The 19,704-nt window shown below is 44.0% G+C and overlaps 1 protein-coding gene across 1 annotated transcript; it reads right to left on the reverse strand.

The window, feature by feature from the left end:
• Nucleotides 1–5: 5 nt before the first annotated feature.
• si:ch211-71n6.4 (liver carboxylesterase 1) lies at nt 6–18,492 on the reverse strand. The gene is made up of 7 exons (XM_053315155.1): nt 18,467–18,492; nt 16,416–16,612; nt 13,129–13,328; nt 11,754–11,812; nt 8,024–8,191; nt 6,722–6,946; nt 6–2,334 (listed from the first exon to the last, which is right to left on the reverse strand). The coding sequence occupies exons 2-7, from the start codon at nt 16,590–16,592 to the stop codon at nt 2,192–2,194; spliced, it is 972 nt and encodes a 323-aa protein (XP_053171130.1). The 5' UTR covers nt 16,593–16,612; nt 18,467–18,492; the 3' UTR covers nt 6–2,191.
• Nucleotides 18,493–19,704: the final 1,212 nt, after the last annotated feature.

The raw sequence follows: 19,704 nt of genomic DNA on the forward strand, positions 1-19,704 counted from the left end.
CAGTTTGGGAGTCTTACTTTTTAACTCAAAGTTTGTGTCTGAGCTACAACGTATTTGTGTTTTTTTGCTTATTAAGCTGTTTGGGGGACTCTGAATGTCATTTTCCAGCCAAGGAGTCTCCAGTAATCAGCTGGATCTGACTCTTACAGTCTTCTATCTGACACCCAACAGTCCCTGGATTACTGGATTTTCATGAATCAATTGACCACCTAAGTAAAACATTGAATAAGCTAATGCTGTGGCCAGTTTTATCTGAACATTTATTATCTGAATTTTGTATTGTGCTCCATGGTGCATACTCCAAATTAAAGCTGCTTTTCATGAACATTATACACTAACGGCCAAAAAATGAGGCCAAGATGATATTGTGGAGATAAGCTGGCAACAGGTACTGTAGGTTTAAACAGAAAGCGCTCCTCACACTAACACAGTTTGGGAGTCTTTCATGTAGAATATTTTACTTTTGTGTTTGAGCTACAACATATTTGGTTGTTTTTGCTTATTAAGCTGTTTGGAGAACTCTGAATGTCATTTTCCAGCCAAGGGAAACCAAATTTCCTGTGTATTTTAAATATTTTGGACGGTAGTTTCCCTCCACTAAAGGACACTTTACACTTTCCACTAACCTTTTTATAATCTAAACTTTCATTCCCTTCAAAAATCCTTAAAGATCCGCTCCAGACATGGTGAACACACAGTAAGATACTCTGCTTTGACAAATAATGTGTAGGATATGTTTTCCACAAAAAAAGTTAAATTGCTTTGTAAAAAATCTCGACTCGTGGAAGACTTTAACAAATCTTGAAATCCCATTAACTCGACAGTCCAGTAAAGTCGTTCTCTTTGGTCTAGATCACGTTTCCTTCACTCTGAACAAACAGTGTGATGTTCAGTTACTTTTAGCTCTGTGTGGACAAACCTCCAGCCTGCTAAAGGGAAGATTCACCCAAATTACAAACCAAAAATCATTTCTTGACTTACCTCTTAGTTGTATTTAAGCACGTGGCTAGTTAAGGCTTTCTATTTCTTTAGTTTGAATTAAAACTGTCCTCAGTGAGGTCTTTGAATAACAAGAATATTGTTTCTGGAGGGACACTTTCATTTTTCAGACCTGTGTTGGACGGATTCAGAAATCTAGAAAACCTGTAGAAATAAAACCAAAATGATCTGCATGGCTAGAGAGGAAGGTGAGAACAGGCCCCAACTAACTCATTATTTTCTTTATCGATACATCTGTAGATTATTTTATCCATCAATCAATTGGTTATTTGGTCCATAAAACATCACAAAATGGTGAAAAATGATTCGGAATCACAAAATTTGGACATTGTTCTTAGAAAATGACTCAAAGTTTGTTACTAATCAATTAATGGACTAATCGTTGCAGCTTTAAAGTTTTTATAAGAGAGAAAGTGAGAATATTTTTTAGTAATTTGGGTGAATCATCCCTTTAAAGTTGATGAAAAAACGAAATCGAGCTGAGGAGACCTTGCAGTTATTTTGTGGTTTTTAAATTCACAGCCAATCAAATGGCTCCAAGACTCTTCACACGTCACATTATCTTGTTTTTTGTTTTTTTTGTTGCATTTTTCCCCCCAGACCTCTGAGCTGGACGAGGACGCAGGTCTGGTTATGTGACACAAAGCAGTGTCTCAGTGTTCAGATAAGCTCTGGTCTGTAGAAATAAAACCAAAATGATCTGCATGGATAGAGAGGAAGGTGAGATCAGTTTCTTAAGGCTGCAACTAACTTATTATTTTCTTTATCGATACATCTGTCGATTATTTTATCCATCAATCAATTGGTTATTTGGTCCATGAAATATCACAAAATGGTGATAATGACTCAAAGTTTGTTACTAATCAATTAATGGACTAATCGTTGCAGCTTTAAAGTTTTTATAAGAGAGAAAGTGAGAATGTTTTTTAGTAATTTGGGTGAATCATCCCTTTAAAGTTGATGGAAAGACGAGTTCGAGCTGAGGAGACCTTGCAGTTATTTTGTGGTTTTTAAATTCACAGCCAATCAAATGGCTCCAAGATTCTTCACACGTCACATTATCTTGTTTTTTGTTTTTTTTTGTTGTATTTTTTGTACTCCCAGACCTCTGAGCTGGACGAGGACGCAGGTCTGGTTATGTGACACAAAGCAGTGTCTCAGTGTTCAGATAAGCTCTGGTGCTGGTGAGTGGTCAGTTTATCCAGGCGTAGGAGTACAGGCCGTTGTCCTTCCACAGCTGGCAGCGTTCAGACGAGTGATTCTGGGCCGCGATCAGACGGCTGGACAGGAGAGCAGTGGCTGCTGGGTATTCTGGCCACTCGTCCGCCATCTTACCTGCAAGACAGACGCAAGAATTCATCGTCAAGAACCTGTCCTTTCCTTCCTTCCTTCCTCCCTCCCTCCCTCCCTCCCTCCCTTCCTTCCTTTCTTACTACTTTCCTTCCTCCCTTCCTTCCTTTCCTCCCTCCCTCTTTACTCTTTTCCTTCCTTCCTTCCTCTTTCCGTAGTTCTTCCCCTCCTTCCCTCTTTCTTTGCTCCCTCCTCCTTCCATACTTCTTTCCTCAGTTCCTTCCTTCCTTCTTTCCCTCCCTCCCTCCTGACTCCTTTCTTTTCTTCCTTCTTCCCTCCCTCCCTCCTTACTCCTTCCCTCCCTCCTTACTACTTTCCTTCCTTCCCTCCCTCCTTAATACTTTCCTTCCTTCCCTCCCTCCTTACTCCTTTCCTTCCTTCCCTCCCTCCTTACTCCTTTCCTTCCTTCCTTCCTCCCTCCCTCCCTCCCTCCCTTCCCTTCTTCCTACTTTCCTTCCTCCCTTCCTTCCTTTCCTCCCTCTCTCCTTACTACTTTCCTTCCTTCCTTCCTCTTTCCTTCCTCTTTCCTTTGTTCTTCCCCTCATTCCCCTTTTCTTTGCTCCCTCCTGCTTCTATACTTCTTTCCTCACGTCCTTCCTTCTTTCTTTCCTTCCCTCCCTCCCTCCCTCTTTACTCTTTTCCTTCCTTCCTTCCTCTTTCCTTAATTTTTCCTTTGTTCTTCCCCTCATTCCCCTTTTCTTTGCTCCCTCCTGCTTCTATACTTCTTTCCTCACTTCCTTCCTTCCTTCTTTCCCTCCCTCCCTCCTTACTCCTTTCCTTCCTTCCTTTCCTCCCCCTCCTTACTCCTTCCCTCCCTCCTTACTACTTTCCTTCCTCCCTCCCTCCCTCCCTTTTTACTACTTTCCTTCCTCCCTTCCTTCCTTTCCTCCCTCTCTCCTTACTACTTTCCTTCCTTCCTTCCTCTTTCCTTAATTTTTCCTTTGTTCTTCCCCTCATTCCCCCTTTCTTTGCTCCCTCCTCCTTCCATACTTCTTTCCTCACTTCCTTCCTTCCTTCTTTCCCTCCCTCCCTCCTTACTCCTTTCTTTTCTCCCTTCTTTCCCTCCCTCCCTCCTTACTCCTTTCCTTCCTCCCTCCCTCCCACCTTCCTCCCTCTCTCCCTCCCTCCCTTCCTTACTAGTTTCTTTCCTCCCTCCCTTCCTTTCCTACCCCTCCTTACTCTTTCCTTCCTTCCCTCCCTCCCTTCCTTTCCTCCCCCTCCTTACTCTTTCCTTCCTTCCCTCCCTCCTTACTACTTTCCTTCCTTCCTTCCTTCCTTCCTCCCTTCTAACTACTTTCCTTCCTCCCTCCCTCCCTCCCTCCCTCTTTACTCCTTTCTTTCCTTCCTTCCTTCCTTCCTTCCTTCCTTCCTTCCTTCCTTCCTTCCTTGACCTGAGGACAACAGGAGGGTTAATTATTGTGACAAATGTTCAGTCAGCTACTGTGTTGACTGATAATGGACATGAATAAGAAAGTGAATTAAAATGTCTAATTATCAGAAACTTTTCCAATGTCCCTTGAAGGAATGAATTATATGAAAAAGTTCAGTTTATATTCAATGTTTCACACCAAATGGAGGGGTTTTTATATTTCCATGTTTAATATTCATGTATGAATATGTAAGGTAAGGTTTTTTATCTTAGTGTTCATATGCTTTAACCTCAGTTTGTTTTATTTGACTCCCAGAAAAAGGTCTGAAGGAAGGCAGCACTGTGGCTAAGACGACCCTCTGCTGCCCCCTGGTGGTAGAAGTGGTTCAGACACTTTGGAGTAGTCCTTAAAGCAGTGGTGTCAAACTCATTTTCATTCAAGGGCCACATTCAGCCCAATTTGATCTGATGTGGGCCGGATCATTAAAAAGAAGGAAGGAAGGAAGGAGGGAAGGAAGGAAGGAAGTAGGAAAAGAAGACAGGACGGAAATATCGAAGGATGGAATTAAGGAAGGACAGATGGAAGAAAAGAAGACCGGAACGAAGATAGAAGAAAAGAAGACAGGAACGAAAGATGGAAGGAAGGAAGGAAGGAAGGAAGGAAGGAAGGAAGGAAGGAAGGAAGGAAATAAAGACAGGAAGGCAAGTGGGCCGAATTGGACCCCTTGGAGGGCCAGTTCTGGCCCCCAGGCCGCATGTTTGACACCCCTGCCTTAAAACTTGATGGACATTAGTGTGCTGTTTATTCCCAGTGTGTGTGTGTGTGTGTGTGTGTGTGTGTGTGTGTGTGTGTGTGTGTGTGTGTGTGTGTGTAGCATTACTCTAATTCACTTTGTAGAGTGGCTGCCCAGGTTTACAGGTTGTTCTTTTATAGGGACTTCAGGGTGTGTGACTATTTTTAATGAATTGATATTCCTCAATAAAGGTTATTTTATTACTTACCTCTGTGTGTGTGTGTGTGTGTGTGTGTGTGTGTGTGTGTGTGTGTGTGTGTGTCTGTGTCTGTGTCTGTGTGTGTGTGTGTGTGTGTGTGTGTGTGTGTGTGTGTGTGTGTGTGTGTCTGTGTCTGTGTCTGTGTGTGTGTGTGTGTGTGTGTGTGTGTGTGTGTGTGGTGAATGTGATACCGGACCAGGTGGTGGCAGCAGTGCATTACTTTAAAAAGCTCTTTAATATTTATTTATTGTGTACTTATTCTTTTCATGCTCAGGGATTCACCAACTTAATGTGGTTGTTATTGCTCTCCACAATAGCACAATGACAATAAAACACTTAATAATTAATGTTCATTTCACTGGTAATTACTAACTGTACTAAACTAAACTAAACCTCAGTGTGTGGATCTTTGTGTTTCTATATGATTAAAGGAAATGTAATGTAATGCAGTGAGAAAATGCTTAGTATCTGAAAAGTCATAAAAATGAACAAATCAGTGACGATGTATTTAATGGTTTCTTTTTCTACTTAAATATCCAAACTGGACGATATCAGCTGTTAAACTTAACCAAAGTTATAGTGGTTTCATTTATATGCTCCAATAGATTAATCAGCAGATTTTATTGTTTCTTTTTTAGATTGTGTAATGTGTTAAATTCATATTTACCCTCCTGTTGTGCTCCCGAGTCAAATTGACCCATCTGTTTTATCTGTTTTGACTCTTCCTTCCTTCCCTCCTTCCTTCCTTCCTTCCTCCCTCCTTTCCTTCCTTCCTTCCTTCCTTCCCTCCTTCTTTCCTCCTTTCCTTCCTTCCTTCCTTCCTCCTTTCCATCTCCTCCTTCCTTCCCTCCTTCCTTCCTTCCTTCGTTCCTCCTTTCCTTCCTTCCTTTCTTTCCTCCTTTCCTTCCTGCCTTCCTCCCTCCTTTCCTTCCTTCCTTCCTTCCTCCTTTCCTTCCTTCCTCTTTTCCTTCCTTCCTTCCTCCCTTCTTCCTTCCTTTCTTCCTTCCTCCCTCCCTCCTTTCCTTCCTTCTTCCTCCCTTCCTTCACTCGAACACAACAGGAGGGTTAATATTCTGTTAATTTGATTTTGCTTAAATTATGCACATTTTATTATGTAAAGCAGCTTGTGACTTCGGTTTGGAAAGGTGCTATAGAAATAAAGTTTATTATAATCATTATTATTATTTATTTATTTTCTTAAAATGTCAGAAAAAAGCAAAAAATGTCCATCACAACTTCCCAAAACCGAAGTTTACGAATTCAAAAATGTTTAACCCTCCTGTTGTCCTCGAGTCAAGGAAGGAAGGAAGGAAGGGAGTGAGGGAGGGAAGGAAGGAAGAAGGAAGATGGAAGGAAAGGAGGGATGAAGGGAGGAAAGGAAAGGAAAGGAAAGGAAAGAAGGAAGGAAAGGAGGGAGGAAGGAAAGAAGGAAGGAAAGGAGGGAGGAAGGAAGGAGGGAAGGTATGAAAGAAGGACAGAGGAAAGAAAGAGAGAAGGAGGGAGGGAGGAAAGAAGGAAAGGAGGGAAGGAAGGAAAGGAGGGAGGAGGGAAGGAAAGGAAGGAGGAGGGAAGGAAAGGAGGGAGGAAGGAAGGAAGGAAGGAAGGAAGGAAGGAAGGAAGGAAGAAAGGAAAGAAGGAAGGAAAGGAGGGAGGAAGGAAAGAAGGAAGAAGGAAGGAAAGGAGGGAGGAAGGAAGGAGGGAAGGAAGAATGGAGGAAAGGAAAGAAGGAAGGAAGGAAGGTATGAAAGAAGGACAGAGGAAAGAAAGAGAGAAGGAGGGAGGGAGGAAAGAAGGAAGGGAGGACGGAATATGGAAGGAAAGGAGGAAGGAAGGAAAGGAGGGAGGAAGGAAGGAAAGGAGGGAGGAAGGAGGGAAGGAAAGAAGGAGGGAAGAAAGGGGGATGGAGGAAATACAGACGGAAGGAAGGAAGGAATTATCATCATAATTGCAGATTACTTGATTAAATCATTAAATCTACAAGGAAAAGGAAACTTGAGGCCGTGTTTTCACCTGTTTTGGCGAAGTTGACGAAGTGGCGTGTGATGAGATCCTGGAAGCTCTTGTCGTTGTCGGAGAGCGGCTCCCCGAGGATCGCCTCCAGCCCTCCGAAGAAAGCGAAGCTGTCCAAGCAGTGGAAGGCGAAGAGGCTCGGGAACGGCAGCCAGCCGGACGGCTTGATGGGTTTGGATAACGTGTGATTCACCAGGTATCGATACACGGGACTGTGGAGAGCCTCTGCAGGGGTTAAAAAGTGAAAATAAACGTATTAATAACTTCATACATTCTGTTTTTTAGGACCCAGCATCAAATTTCTGCTTTTAATCCATTTAGAGAGAATATATTAGAGGATTATGGTAAAAATGTCTAAGTGGTGTAACCATAAAAACTTTGGATGGATGGAAGGAAGGAAGGAAGGAAGGGAGGGAGGGAGGAAGGAAGGACAGAAGGAAGGAAGGAAGGAAGCACAGAAGGAAGGAAGGAAGGAAGGAAGGAAGGGAGGAAGGAAGCACAGAAGGAAGGAAGGAAGGAAGGGAGGAAGGAAGGTAGGGGGGAGGAAAGAAAGAGGAAGAGAAAGGAAGGAAGGAGGGAAGGAAAGAAGGAGGGAAGGAGGAAGAAGGACAGATCTAATCTGGGAGAGATTTTTTTATTGGTGGCGGCAAAAGTTAAATTAGTTCTATTACTACAAATAAAATAAATAAATAATTAAATAAATAAAAGAGAGGAAGGAAGGAAAAGAGTAAGGAGGGAGGAAGGAAGGAAGGAAGGAAAGGAGTAAGGAAGGAAAAGAGTAAGGAGGGAGGAAGGAAGGAAGGAAGGAAGGAAAGGAGTAAGGAAGGAGGGAGGAAGGAAGGAAGGAAAGGAGTAAGGAAGGAAGGAAGGAAGGAAAGGAGTGAGGAAGGAAGGAAGGAAGGAAGGAAGGAAGGAAGGAAGGAAGGGAGGAAGGAAGGAAGGAAGGAAGGAAGGAACAGTCAAAACAGACGGGAGGACGACAGGGACTTTGTGGCTGAACTGTGCTACACTAATAAATTCACCTTGCTGCTGATATTTGAAACAACCTATCTGACTTTGCTGCTCATCAATTAGTGAACCGAATCTTATTCCTTTCATTCCTTGATGTCGGTTCCTCCCTGCAGGATCCAGACTCCTGCTGGTCTCCATCGCAGCTCTTTAATCATCGTCAATCATTAATCTGTTTAACTCCTGGGAGGTGAGGTGAAAGTCAGCAGGAGCCTCACAGTCACAGACAAACAGCAGCTTGATGAAAAGGAAACCTTCCTGCGGATCAGATCAGAGGTGTGATGACGAGTTTACCTGCGGCCCTCAAGGCCAGGTCGTTGTTGGGACAGGTGACCCTGATGTCGGACACCATGGTGATGTACGAGCGCTCTGGGCAGCGGTCTCTGGTGGGGCAATAGTCGGAGGACGGGTACAGCTTCAGCGCCGCTTCCGTCAGATTCTCGCTGAAGGACTTTAGTCTATCTGAAGAGAGCAGAGATGAGACAGATGTTTCACCCCAGCGTGTAAAAAAGTAGTTTAACCACTTCGCTAAAATCTATTGAACCCATTTAACTTTTAGGTCAATCTTTAGCACTTGTATGAGGTATGTAATGCACAGACAGACCAACAGATTGTGTTATGGTTGCTATAGATACAGGTTGTTCTATGGTTGCTAAAGATACAGGTTGTTCTATGGTTGCTATAGATACAGGTTGTTCTATGGTTGCTATAGATACAGGTTGTTCTATGGTTGCTATAGATACAGGTTGTTCTATGGTTGCTAAAGATACAGGTTGTTCTATGGTTGCTATAGATACAGGTTGTTCTATGGTTGCTATAGATACAGGTTGTTCTATGGTTGCTATAGATACAGGTTGTTCTATGGTTGCTATAGATACAGGTTGTGTTATGGGTGCTATAGATACAGGTTGTGTTATGGGTGCTATAGATACAGGTTGTGTTATGGTTGCTATAGATACAGGTTGTTCTATGGTTGCTATAGATACAGGTTGTTCTATGGGTTGCTATAGATACAGGTTGTTCTATGGTTGCTATAGTAGCAACCATATAGAACAACCTGTATCTATAGTATAGATACAGGTTGTTCTATGGTTGCTATAGATACAGGTTGTTCTATGGTTGCTATAGATACAGGTTGTGTTATGGGTGCTATAGATACAGGTTGTGTTATGGGTGCTATAGATACAGGTTGTGTTATGGTTGCTATAGATACAGGTTGTTCTATGGTTGCTATAGATACAGGTTGTTCTATGGGTTGCTATAGATACAGGTTGTTCTATGGTTGCTATAGTAGCAACCATATAGAACAACCTGTATCTATAGTATAGATACAGGTTGTTCTATGGTTGCTATAGATACAGGTTGTTCTATGGTTGCTATAGATACAGATTCTGGTCTGTAAAACATCACATTTAGGCTCAATGAGAAAATAAACTTTCTCATACAAAGATATTAAAGAGTGGAACAAGCTCCCCACAGATTTCAAAATGTTCTTTAGAGAAGTAAAAACAATGGAACAAGACGTGAAACACTTTTACAAAGTTTGAGATAAATTAACAAATGACACAAACCGTTAAGGGAAAGTACCAAATACCTCACATACATACAGCTAGCTGCTACTCTCATGCTGTGTACAAGACTGAGCAGTTTTCAGTTTTTCTTTCCTCTGTCCTTCCTTCCTGCCTCCCCCCCCCCCATTTCCTTCCTTCTCCCTCCTTTCCTCCCTTCCTTCCTTCCTTCCTTCCTTCTTTCCTCCCTTACGTCTGTCTTTCCTCCCTCTCTCTTTCCACCCTTCCTTCTTTCCTTCCTCCATCCCCCTTTCTTCCTTCCTTCTGTCCTTCCTTCCTCCCATGTCCATGTTTAAAGGAGGACGTGTTTTCATCGACGATCACATGAGCAGCACGAGGTCTTCACATTAATGACTCTTGTGTTTCCTTGTTAAGGAACAGATTTATATTTAAAGACCCTCGAGTCCTTTTCATTCGCTCTAAGAGGAGAAATTATTCCCGTGGCTAAAAAAAAAAAAAGAAAAAGAAAAGAAGCGACCACACAGCACACAGCACACACACAGTTCATTAAATATTCATCAGGCGTTCTGAGCGTATTAGATAACATTACATGTTGAGAATGAGCAGATGTCATGTAGGAAGTCATTTACACAACTCACAGATCTGATCCTTCCACGTCCTCCTTAACAGATGGAAGGAAAAGAAGTAAGGAAGGAAGGAAGGAATGAAGGAAGGAAGTGAAGAAGATAACTCAGACTGTTAAGTTATCTTCTTTACTTCCTTCCTTCCCTCCTTCCTGCTGTCTTCCCTCCTTCCTTCCATCTGTCTCCCTCTTCTCTTCCCTTCCTTCCTCCCTTCCTTCCCTCTGTCTTCCCTTCCTTCCTTCCTTACTTCTTTTCCTTCCATCTGTCTTCCCTTCCTTCCTTCCTTCTTTCCTTCCATCTGTCTTCCTTCCCTTCCTTCTTTCCTTTCTTCCTTCTTCTCTTCTCTTCCCTTCCTTCCTCCCTTCTTTCTTGTCTTCTCTTCCTTCTCCTGCTTCTTTTCTTTCCTCCCTCCCTTCCTTCCTTCCTTCCTTCCATTTGTCTTCCCTCCCTCATTCCTTTCCAACCTTCCTTCCTTCCTTCCTTACTTAGTTACTTACTTCTTTTCCTTCCATCTTTCCTTCCATCTGTCTTCCCATCCTTCCTTCCTTCCTTCCTTCCTTCCTTCCATCATTACATGGTGAGAATGAGCAGATGTCATGTAGGAAGTCATTTACACAGCTCACAGATCTGATCCTTCCATGTCCTCCTTAACAGTCTGAGTTACCTTCTTCACTTCCTTCCTTCATTCTTCCCTTCATTCCTTCCTTCATTCCTTCCTTCCTTCCATCTGTCTTCCCTTCCTTCCCTTCTTCCTTCCTTCCCTCCTTCCTTCCTTCCATCTGTCTTCCCTCCCTCCATTCCTTCCCTCCTTCCTTCCATCTGTTTTCCCTCTCTCTTCTCTTCCCTTCCTTCCTTCCTTCCTTCCATCCGCCTTCCCTCCCTTCCTTTCTTCCTTCCCTCCTTTTCCTTCTTTCCATTTGTCTTCCCTCCCTCTTCTCTTCCCTTCCTTCCTTCCTTCTTTCTTGTCTTCTCTTCCTTCCCCTCCTTCTTCCTTCTTTTCCTTCCTTCCTTCCTTCCTTCCTTCTTTTCCTTCCATCATTACATGGTGAGAATGATCTGATCCTTCCACGTCCTCCTTAACAGTCTGACTTACTCCCTCTTCTCTTCCCTTCCTTCCTTCCTTCCTTCCTTCCTTCCATCTGTCTTCCCTTCTCTTCCTTCCTTCCTTCCTTCTTTCTTGTCTTCTCTTCCTTCTTCTCCTTCTTTTTCTTTATCTGTCTTCCCTCCCTCTTCTCTTCCCTTCCTTTCTTCTTGTCTTCTCTTCCTTCTCCTCCTTCTTTTCTTTCCTCCCTCCCTTCCTTCCTTCTGTCTTCCCTCCCTTTCCATCCGTCCTTCCTTCCTTCCATCTGTCTTCCCTCCCTCCCTCCCTTCCTTCCTTCCATCCCTCCTTCCTTCCATCTGTCTTCCCTCCCTTTCCATCCGTCCTTCCTTCCTTCCATCTGTCTTCCCTCCCTCCCTCCCTTCCTTCCTTCCATCCCTCCTTCCTTCCATCTGTCTTCCTTCCCTTCCTTCCTTCCATCTGTCTACCCTTCCTTTCTTCCGCCTGTCCTTCCTACATTTCTTCATCCCTGTCTTCTTTTCCTTCCTTCCTTCCTTCCTTCCTTCTGTCTTCCCTCCCTTCCTTCCTTCCTTCCTTCCTTCCTTCCTTCCTTCCTTCCTTCCTTCCATCTGTCTTCCCTTCCTTTCTTCCGTCTGTCCTTCCTACATTTCTTCTTGTCTTCTTTTCCTTCCTTCCTTCCTTCCTTTTAGTGATCTGGCCCATATGAGATCAAATTGGGCCCCCACTCTAACTTTTACTGCTTCCTGATATCTTTTAACCATTTTTAAACATCCTTCATACATCAGTCAGGCTCTTTCTTTCTTTACTCTTACCTCTCACAAACCACTGGTAGTCCCCCCAAGTCCACGTGCTGATGTTTTCAAATGGAGGGCTGCAGAAGGAAACAAGCACAGAGAGGACTGAGCAGCGGCCGCGTAACCATAGTAACAGCTGATTAGCGTTGATTAACCTGATGAACCAGGTGAGCTAGATAGACAGATCTAGATCCATCTGTCTTCCCTCCCCCCTTCCTTCCTTCCTTCCTTCCTTCCTTCCATCTGTCTTCCTTTCCTTTCTTCCTTCTTTCCTTGCATTTGTCTTCCCTTGCTTTCTTCCTTCTTTCCTTGCATTTGTCTTCCCTTCCCTCCTTCATTCCTTCCTTCCTTCCTTCCATCTGTCTTCCCTTCCTTCCTTCCTTCCTTCCTTCCCTTCTATCCGTCTTCCCTTCATTCCTTCCTTACTTCCCTTCCATCTGTCTTCCCTTCCTTCCATCCTTCCTTCCTTCCTTCCTTCTTTCCATCTGTCTTCCCTTCCTTCCTCCCTCCCTCCCTCCCTCCCTTCTTTCTTTCCTTCCTTCCTTCCTTCCATCTGTCTTCCTTTCCTTTCTTCCTTCTTTCCTTCCATCTGTCTTCCCTCCCTCCCTCCCTCCCTTCTTTCTTTCCTTCCTTCCTTTCATCTGTCTTCCCTCCCTCCCTCCCTTCTTTCCTTCCATCTGTCTTCCTTTCCTTTCTTCCTTCTTTCCTTGCATTTGTCTTCCCTTCCCTCCTTCATTCCTTCCTTCCTTCCTTCTTTCCTTCCTTCCATCTGTCTTCCCTTCCTTCCTTCCTTCCTTCTTTCCTTCCATCTGTCTTCCCTTCATTCCTTCCTTACTTCCCTTCCATCTGTCTTCCCTTCCTTCCTTCCCTCCTTCCTTCCTTCCTTCCTTCCTTCCTTCCTTCTGTCTTCCCTTCCTTCTTTCCTTCCATCTGTCTTCCCTTCATTCCTTCCTTCCTTCTTTCCATCTGTCTTTCTTTCCTTCCTTCCTTCCTTCCATCTGTCTTCCCTTCCTTCCTTCCTTCCTTCCCTTCTATCTGTCTTCCTTTCCTTCCTTCTTTCCTTCCATCTGTGTTCCCTTCATTCCTTCCCTCCTTCCCTCCTTCCTTCTTTCCTTCCATCTGTCTTCCCTTCCTTCCTTTGTTCCTTCCCTTCCATCTGTCTTCCCTTCCTTCCTTCCCTCCTTCCTTCTGTCCTTCCATCTTCCCTTGCTACCTTCCTTCCTTCCTTCTATCTTCCCCTCCTTCCCTTCCTTCCTTCCTTCCATCTGTCTTCCCTTCCTTCTTTCCTTCCATCTGTCTTCCCTGAGCAGATGGAAGAGGACTGAGCAGCGGCGTAACCATAGTAACAGCTGATTAGCATTGATTAACCTGATGAACCAGGTGAGCTACTTACAAGAAGTCGGCCTCCTGCTCCGTCGTCCCGACAACGAAGGGAACGTCGTTGTAGGCTCTTTTCTTCTCCCACACCTCGAACGGAGGAGCTTCCAGGACGTATCCGTCGACCACGGCGACCGGGCCGACGAAGCTCCCTCTAGTGGGCAGATCGGTCATCTCATCTGATGCCCAGGACGGGAACTCCTGCCACGGGATCGACTGGGGAACAAACAGATAGCGTTATTTTTAGATGATGTCATTTCCTGTCGTCCTCCCGGGTCAAATTGACCTATCGGTTTTGACTGTTCCTTCTTTTTTTCCTTCCTTCCTTCCTTCCTTCCTTCCTTCCTTCCATCTGTCCTTCCTCTCTCCTTCTTTCCTTCCTCCATCCCCTTTCTTCCTTCCTTCTGTCCTTCCTCCCCCCTACCTTCCTCTCTTTGTTCTTCTCTCTTTCCTCCCTTCCTTCTTTCCTTCCTCCATCCCCCTTTCTTCTTTCCTCCCTCCCTCCTACCTTCCTTCCTTATTTACTTCTTTCCTCCGTTCTTCCTCCTTCCCTTCCTTCCTCCTTTCCTTCATCCCCCTTTCTTCCTTCTGTCGGATCCTTCCTTCCTTCCTTCTTTCCTTTACTCCCTTCCTTCCCTCCTTCCTCCCTTCCTTCCTTCCTCCCTTCCTTCCTCCCTTCCTTCCTCCCTGTATTCTTTTCTTTACTCCCTTCCTTCCCTCCTTCCTCCTTTCCTCCCTTGCTTCCTTGACTCGAACACAACAGGACGGTTAAATGATCAAACAGGAGTGAATAGTGTATTTGTTGGGGACTACTTTCTCCGGCGGAATAATCCACATTAGGATTTAAGGAAAGTATGATGTTTCTTTGTCTCCATGAGGTTTAGTTTAAATTTAAAGGGTTAAAACATGAAAATAAACGTATGAATAACTTCACACATTCTTTTTTTGTGGACCCAGCATCAAATTTCTGCTTTTAATCCATTTAGAGAGAATATATTAGAGGATTATGGTAAAAATGTCTAAGTGCTGTAACCATAAAAACTTTGGAAGAAGGGAGGGAGGAAGGAAGGAAGGAAGGAAGGAAGGAAGGAAGGAAGAAGGAATGAAGAAGAAAGGGAGGGAGGAAGGAAGGAAGGAAGGAAGGAAAAAATGGTGCAAACGTCATTTCAAATGATATAAAACCAACAAAAATACTAAATGTACATTTTAACAAACCTGATGCTGCTTTTAAATCTAGTTTATAAGATATTTTTTTAATTTATCACTGACCTATAAGTTATATGCAGAGATTTACACATCTGGAAAATTGGAGGAAACTCTGAAGAATTAACTGTCAAGGAAATAAAAAGCTCAGTTTGTCAGATAAATGTCACAAACATTTTAGTGTCTCTTCCGTCAACGTGAGAAGCAGCAAAAAACTTTAATGTGACATTTAAATATAAAGTCTGACACTTTAAAAAGAAAAGGCAGCAGTCATTTCCTTTGTGTTTTCCTTCCTTCCTTCTTTCCTTCCATCTGTCGTCCCTCCCTCCCTTCCTTCCTTCCTCCCTTCCATCTGTCTTCCCTCCCTCCCTCCCTCCCTTCCTTCCTTCCTTCCTTCCTTCTGTCTTCCCTCCCTCCCTCCCTCCCTCCCTCCCTTCTTTCTGTCTTCCTTCCCTTCCTCCTTTTCTTTCTTCCTTCCTTCCTTCCATCTGTCTTCCGTCTTCCCTCCCTCCCTCCCTTCCTTCCTCCCTTCCTTCCATCTGTCTTCCCTCCCTCCCTTCCTTCCTCTCACGTCTCTTCCGTCAACGTGAGAAGCAGCAAAAAGCTTTAATGTGACATTTAAATATAAAGTCTGACACTTTAAAAAGAAAAGGCAGCAGTCATTTCCTTTGTGTCATTTCCCTTCATAACATTCATTATTCAGATTTCATCCTGATGTTAAATGGCAGCTTCTTCTTTTTTAACGTCACTACTCAGTAGAGGAACTTATATTAATAAATGTGAGACTCATTTGTTTATTACCGCTCCATATTTCAGCCCTCTGGAGTTTCTTCCCCATTACTGAACTGAACTTCACTTTCACAGTAAAATTAGAAACATCCTGCTACCTGGATGTGACATTATAACAACGCACTAAAATTAAACAGCAATTTAAAAAAAAAAAAAAAAAAGTGTATTATAAAATGTCTCACTGTGTCGTACAGATGAGCTACGAATCAGGTATTTTATGAATTCTTCAAAATATTAAAAGCTGTATTTCTCTTGGTATTAAAATTTGAATCCGTCACATAAAATTGACTGAGCTGCCTCGCCTGCTTTTTACAGGAATTAACCCTTCGTGTGTCTATGTGAGTCTAACCTGCAGGATCTGTGAGTTGCTGCAGCCCGGTCCTCTGAAATGAGGCCAACGTGGAAGTAACTTAGAGCTGCATTCTATCAAAAGGCCACCAGGGGGCGACCATCTCTATAAAAGTCATTTTGGCCTCCCTGATTTTATATGTGACGATAAAGCAGGGTATGCATTAGGGTGTGGCTACGTCCTGATTGACAGGTTGATTGACCAATGTACTCGAGATCCAGCCCTCGCAACCAGCATGCACCTGAAATTTTCAAGATGGCGCTGCCTAGATTCCATAGACTGTGTAAAAGAAATTACATCTTTTATACAGTCTATGGACGTAACATCCGTGACGTCACCCATTGGTTTGTGGACTGCTGCTCGGAAGCCAATAGTTTCTAATCTAGGCAGCGCCATCTTGAAACTTTCAGGTGCATGCTGGGAAAAATAAAAACAGGGATTCTACTTATATGGGCATGAGGCGGAGCGGGGAGGTTGCTATGGTTACGAGGGCTGGATCTGGAGGACATTGGTCAATCAACCTGTCAATCAGGACGTAGCCACGCCCTAATGCATACCCTGCTTTATCGTCACATATAAAATCAGGGAGGCCAAAATGTCCCAAATGAACATCATACTGCATTGAAGAAGGCTTTAAACTAGCGATTGAGACCATAAACACATTTTGAAAACGTTTACTGAGGTTAGAAATCAAGTGAGAAGTTGGTGAATTCTCCATTGACTTGTATAGAGACGGTCGCCCCCTGGTGGCCTTTTGATAGAATGCAGCTCTAAGTTACTTCCTGGTTGGACTCATTTCAGAGGACCGGAGCTCCCCGCCTGGTAGATTTTGAAACTATTGGCTTCCGAGCAGCAGTCCACAAACCAATGGGTGACGTCACGGATGTTACGTCCATTTCTTTATACAGTCTGTGGTTTTTACAGGAATTAACCCTTCGTGTTCCTTCCTGTGTGAGTCTAACCTGCAGGATCTGTGAGATGCTGAGTCGTCGTAGGCAGGCCGCGTCGCTGCAGCCCGTCTTCTTCAGGAACACCAGGTTGGCCGACTCGGCTTGTTCCAGCGTCGCGTTGTAGACGTACGAGCCGCTCATGTCCACCGCCGCGTGGAAGAGACCCTTCGCCAGCGGTGACATCATCATGGTCCACACCGACGTACCGCCTTCAGACAGAAACATGAAGACTTATCTTATATTTCATGTTCCTTTATTAGTGTTACAGCAGCAAAAATAGAAAGAGCATCAATAAAAAGAATGAATACTGGTAAATTAAGTTAATTTCTCTTATAAATAAGCTTTTCCTGCAATGTCCCTTAATCCTACATCCTTGATGGTAAGTGGACGGATGGAAGATGATTTTCTATATTTGTCTTCATGTTTTGGATCCAAACCAACAACCAACTGATCTACTAACAAGTTTCATGTCTGTATCCAAAGTCTGATTTATCTTTATTCTTCTGTTTTTATCCCAAAACTATTAAAAACTCAACAGTGAGTCACACTGCTGCACTGGGTGACGACATGCTCTTCCATCCCTGAAGACTGTGGTTACTTTAGTTTGTTTAAAAATGGCTCCAAAAAACTAGTTATATATATTTGTTTCCTATTGTGTATTTCATCTTTTTATTATACTTCTATTCTATTTATTCTGTTTTATCTTTTTGTGCAGCACTTTGGAAACCTTGTGTTTGTTAAAATCGTGCTATATAAATGAAGTGGAGTAGTTGGCTCTATTAAGTTATGAACTAATAAGTGGGTTAAATACATAAGTGAAGCTATGCAGGCAGATTTTGTAGAGGTGGCAAGCAAATGATCATGTAATGCTCCTCTTTATTTTTAGATTTAGATTTTTTTATTGATCCTATATGTAAACTTAATCTCTCTTCCAAACTGTACAAAGTTCATAAAGCTTTAGAAGATCCTGTCTCTGTTAGTTATGTTTGTTTTATGCTTGTATTGCAATCTGCAGTCTAACACACTTGTTCCTAATAATTAACTTGTTATCAAACCCTTTTACAAGCTTCAGCTGCTTGATAACAAGTTAATTATTACAGCAGCAGAATATAGTTGCATCTAGGTTTGAAGGTGCAGATTGAAACAAACCTCCAAGCCTGTAAGAGAACCTACATGACCACAAAATGTGTGATAAACAGGTGAAAAAGGTCTCTAATGTCAGTATTTGGTTTGGTTCCCTCCCTCCCTCCTCCCTTCCTTCTTTCCTCCCTCCTTCTCTCTTTCCTCCCTTCCTTCTTCCCTCCCTCCTTCCTTCCTTCTTTCCTCCCTTCCTTCCTTCTTTCCTCCCTCCCTTCCTTCTTTCCTCCCTCCCTTCCTTCTTTCCTCCCTCCCTTCCTTCCTCCCTCCTTCTCTCTTTCCTCCCTTCCTCCTTCCACCTTTCTGCCTTCCTTCTGTCCTTCCTCCTTCTTTCCTTCCCTCGTTCCTTCTCTTTTCTTTCCTCCCCCTTACCTTCCTCCCTTCCTTCTTTGCTCTGTCCTTCTCTCTTTCCTCCCTTCCTTCGTCCCTTCCTCCATCCACCTTTCTGCCTTCCTTCTGTCCTTCCTCCTTCTTCTTCCTTCCCTCGCTCCTTCTCTTTTCTTTCCTCCCCCCTACCTTCATCCCTTCCTTTTTTCCTTCCTTCCTTCCTTTCTCTCTCCCTCCCTCCTACCTTCCTTCCTTCCTTCCTTTCCTTCCTCCGTTCCTTCTTTTCATTCCTGCCTGCCTTCCTTCCTTCCTCCCTCCCTCCTTTTCTTTTTTCCTTCCTTTCTTCCTTCCCTCCTTCCTCTGTCCCTCATTTCTTTCCTTCTTCCTCCTCCCTTCCACCCTTCCTTCCTTGACTCGAGGACAACAGGAGGGGTTAAAACCTATACTTCCTGCTGTTAGAGCTTCTCTGAGGCCTTCAGGGTGTCAGCAGAAAATAAGGAAATCTGAGCTTCAATCACAATCTTACATCTAAATCATCACGTCAGGGTTTTTACAGATTCACCAAAAACACACTCGACTACTTCTTTCCACTTTTATACCTGAACTCTGCCCAAATATGGTGACTCTCTCTAACGTCAGTATTTGGTTTGGTTTCCTCCCTCCCTCCCTCCTTCCTTCCTTCTTTCCTCCCTCCTTCTCTCTTTCCTCCCTTCCTTCTTCCCTCCCTCCTTCCTTCCTTCTTTCCTCCCTCCCTTCCTTCTTTTCTCCCTCCTTCTCTCTTTCCTCCCTTCCTTCTTCCCTTCCTCCATCCACCTTTCTGCCTTCCTCCTTCCTTCCTTCCCTCGTTCCTTCTCTTTTCTTTCCTCCCCACTACCTTCCTCCCTTCCTTCCTCCTCGACCTCCTTCCTTCCTCTTTTCCTCCCTCCTTCCTTCCTTCCTTCCTTCCTTTCCTTCCTCCCTTCCTTCTTTTCATTCCTGCCTGCCTTCCTTCCTTCCTCCCTCCCTCCTTTTCTTCTTTCCTTCCTTTCTTCCTTCCCTCCTTCCTCTGTCCGTCATTTCTTTCCTTCTTCCTCCCTCCCTCCTTTTCTTCTTTCCTTCCTTTCTTCCTTCCCTCCTTCGTCTGTCCCTCATTTCTTTCCTTCTTCCTCCTTTCCTCCCTCCCTCCCTCCTTCCTTCCTTCTTTCCTCCCTCCCTTTCTCCCTCCCACCTATCTTCCTTTCCTCCCTTCCTCCATCCACCTTTCTGCCTTCCTTCTGTCCTTCCTCCTTCTTTCCTTCCCTCCTTCCCTCGTTCCTTCTCTTTTCTTTCCTCCCCCCTACCTTCCTCCCTTCCTTCTTTCCTTCCTCTTTTCCTTTCTCCCTCCCTCCCTCCTCCTTTCTTTCCTTCCTTCCTTCTCGACCTCCTTCCTTCCTCTTTTCCTCCCTCCTTCCTTCCTTCCTTCCTTCCTTCCTTCCTTCTTCCTCCCTTCCTCCCTTCCTTCCTTGACTCGAGGACAACAGGAGGGTTAAAGCCTATACTTCCTGCTGGTCGAGCTTCTCTGAGGCCTTCAGAGTGTCAGCAGAAAATAAGGAAATCTGAGCTTCAATCACAATCTTAAATCTTAATCATCACGTCAGGTTTTTACAGATTTACCAAAAACACACTCGACTACTTCTTTCCACTTTTATACCTGAACTCTGCCCAAATATGGTGACTCTCTCTAACGTCAGTATTTGGTTTGGTTTCCTCCCTCCCTCCCTCCTTCCTTCCTTCTTTCCTCCCTCCCTTCCTTCTTTCCTCTCTCATTCTCTCTTTCCTCCCTTCCTTCTTCCCTTCCTCCATCCACCTTTCTGCCTTC

The sequence above is a fragment of the Scomber japonicus genome, chromosome 1, assembly GCF_027409825.1.
Source record: "Scomber japonicus isolate fScoJap1 chromosome 1, fScoJap1.pri, whole genome shotgun sequence".
NCBI classification, from domain to species: domain Eukaryota; kingdom Metazoa; phylum Chordata; class Actinopteri; order Scombriformes; family Scombridae; genus Scomber; species Scomber japonicus.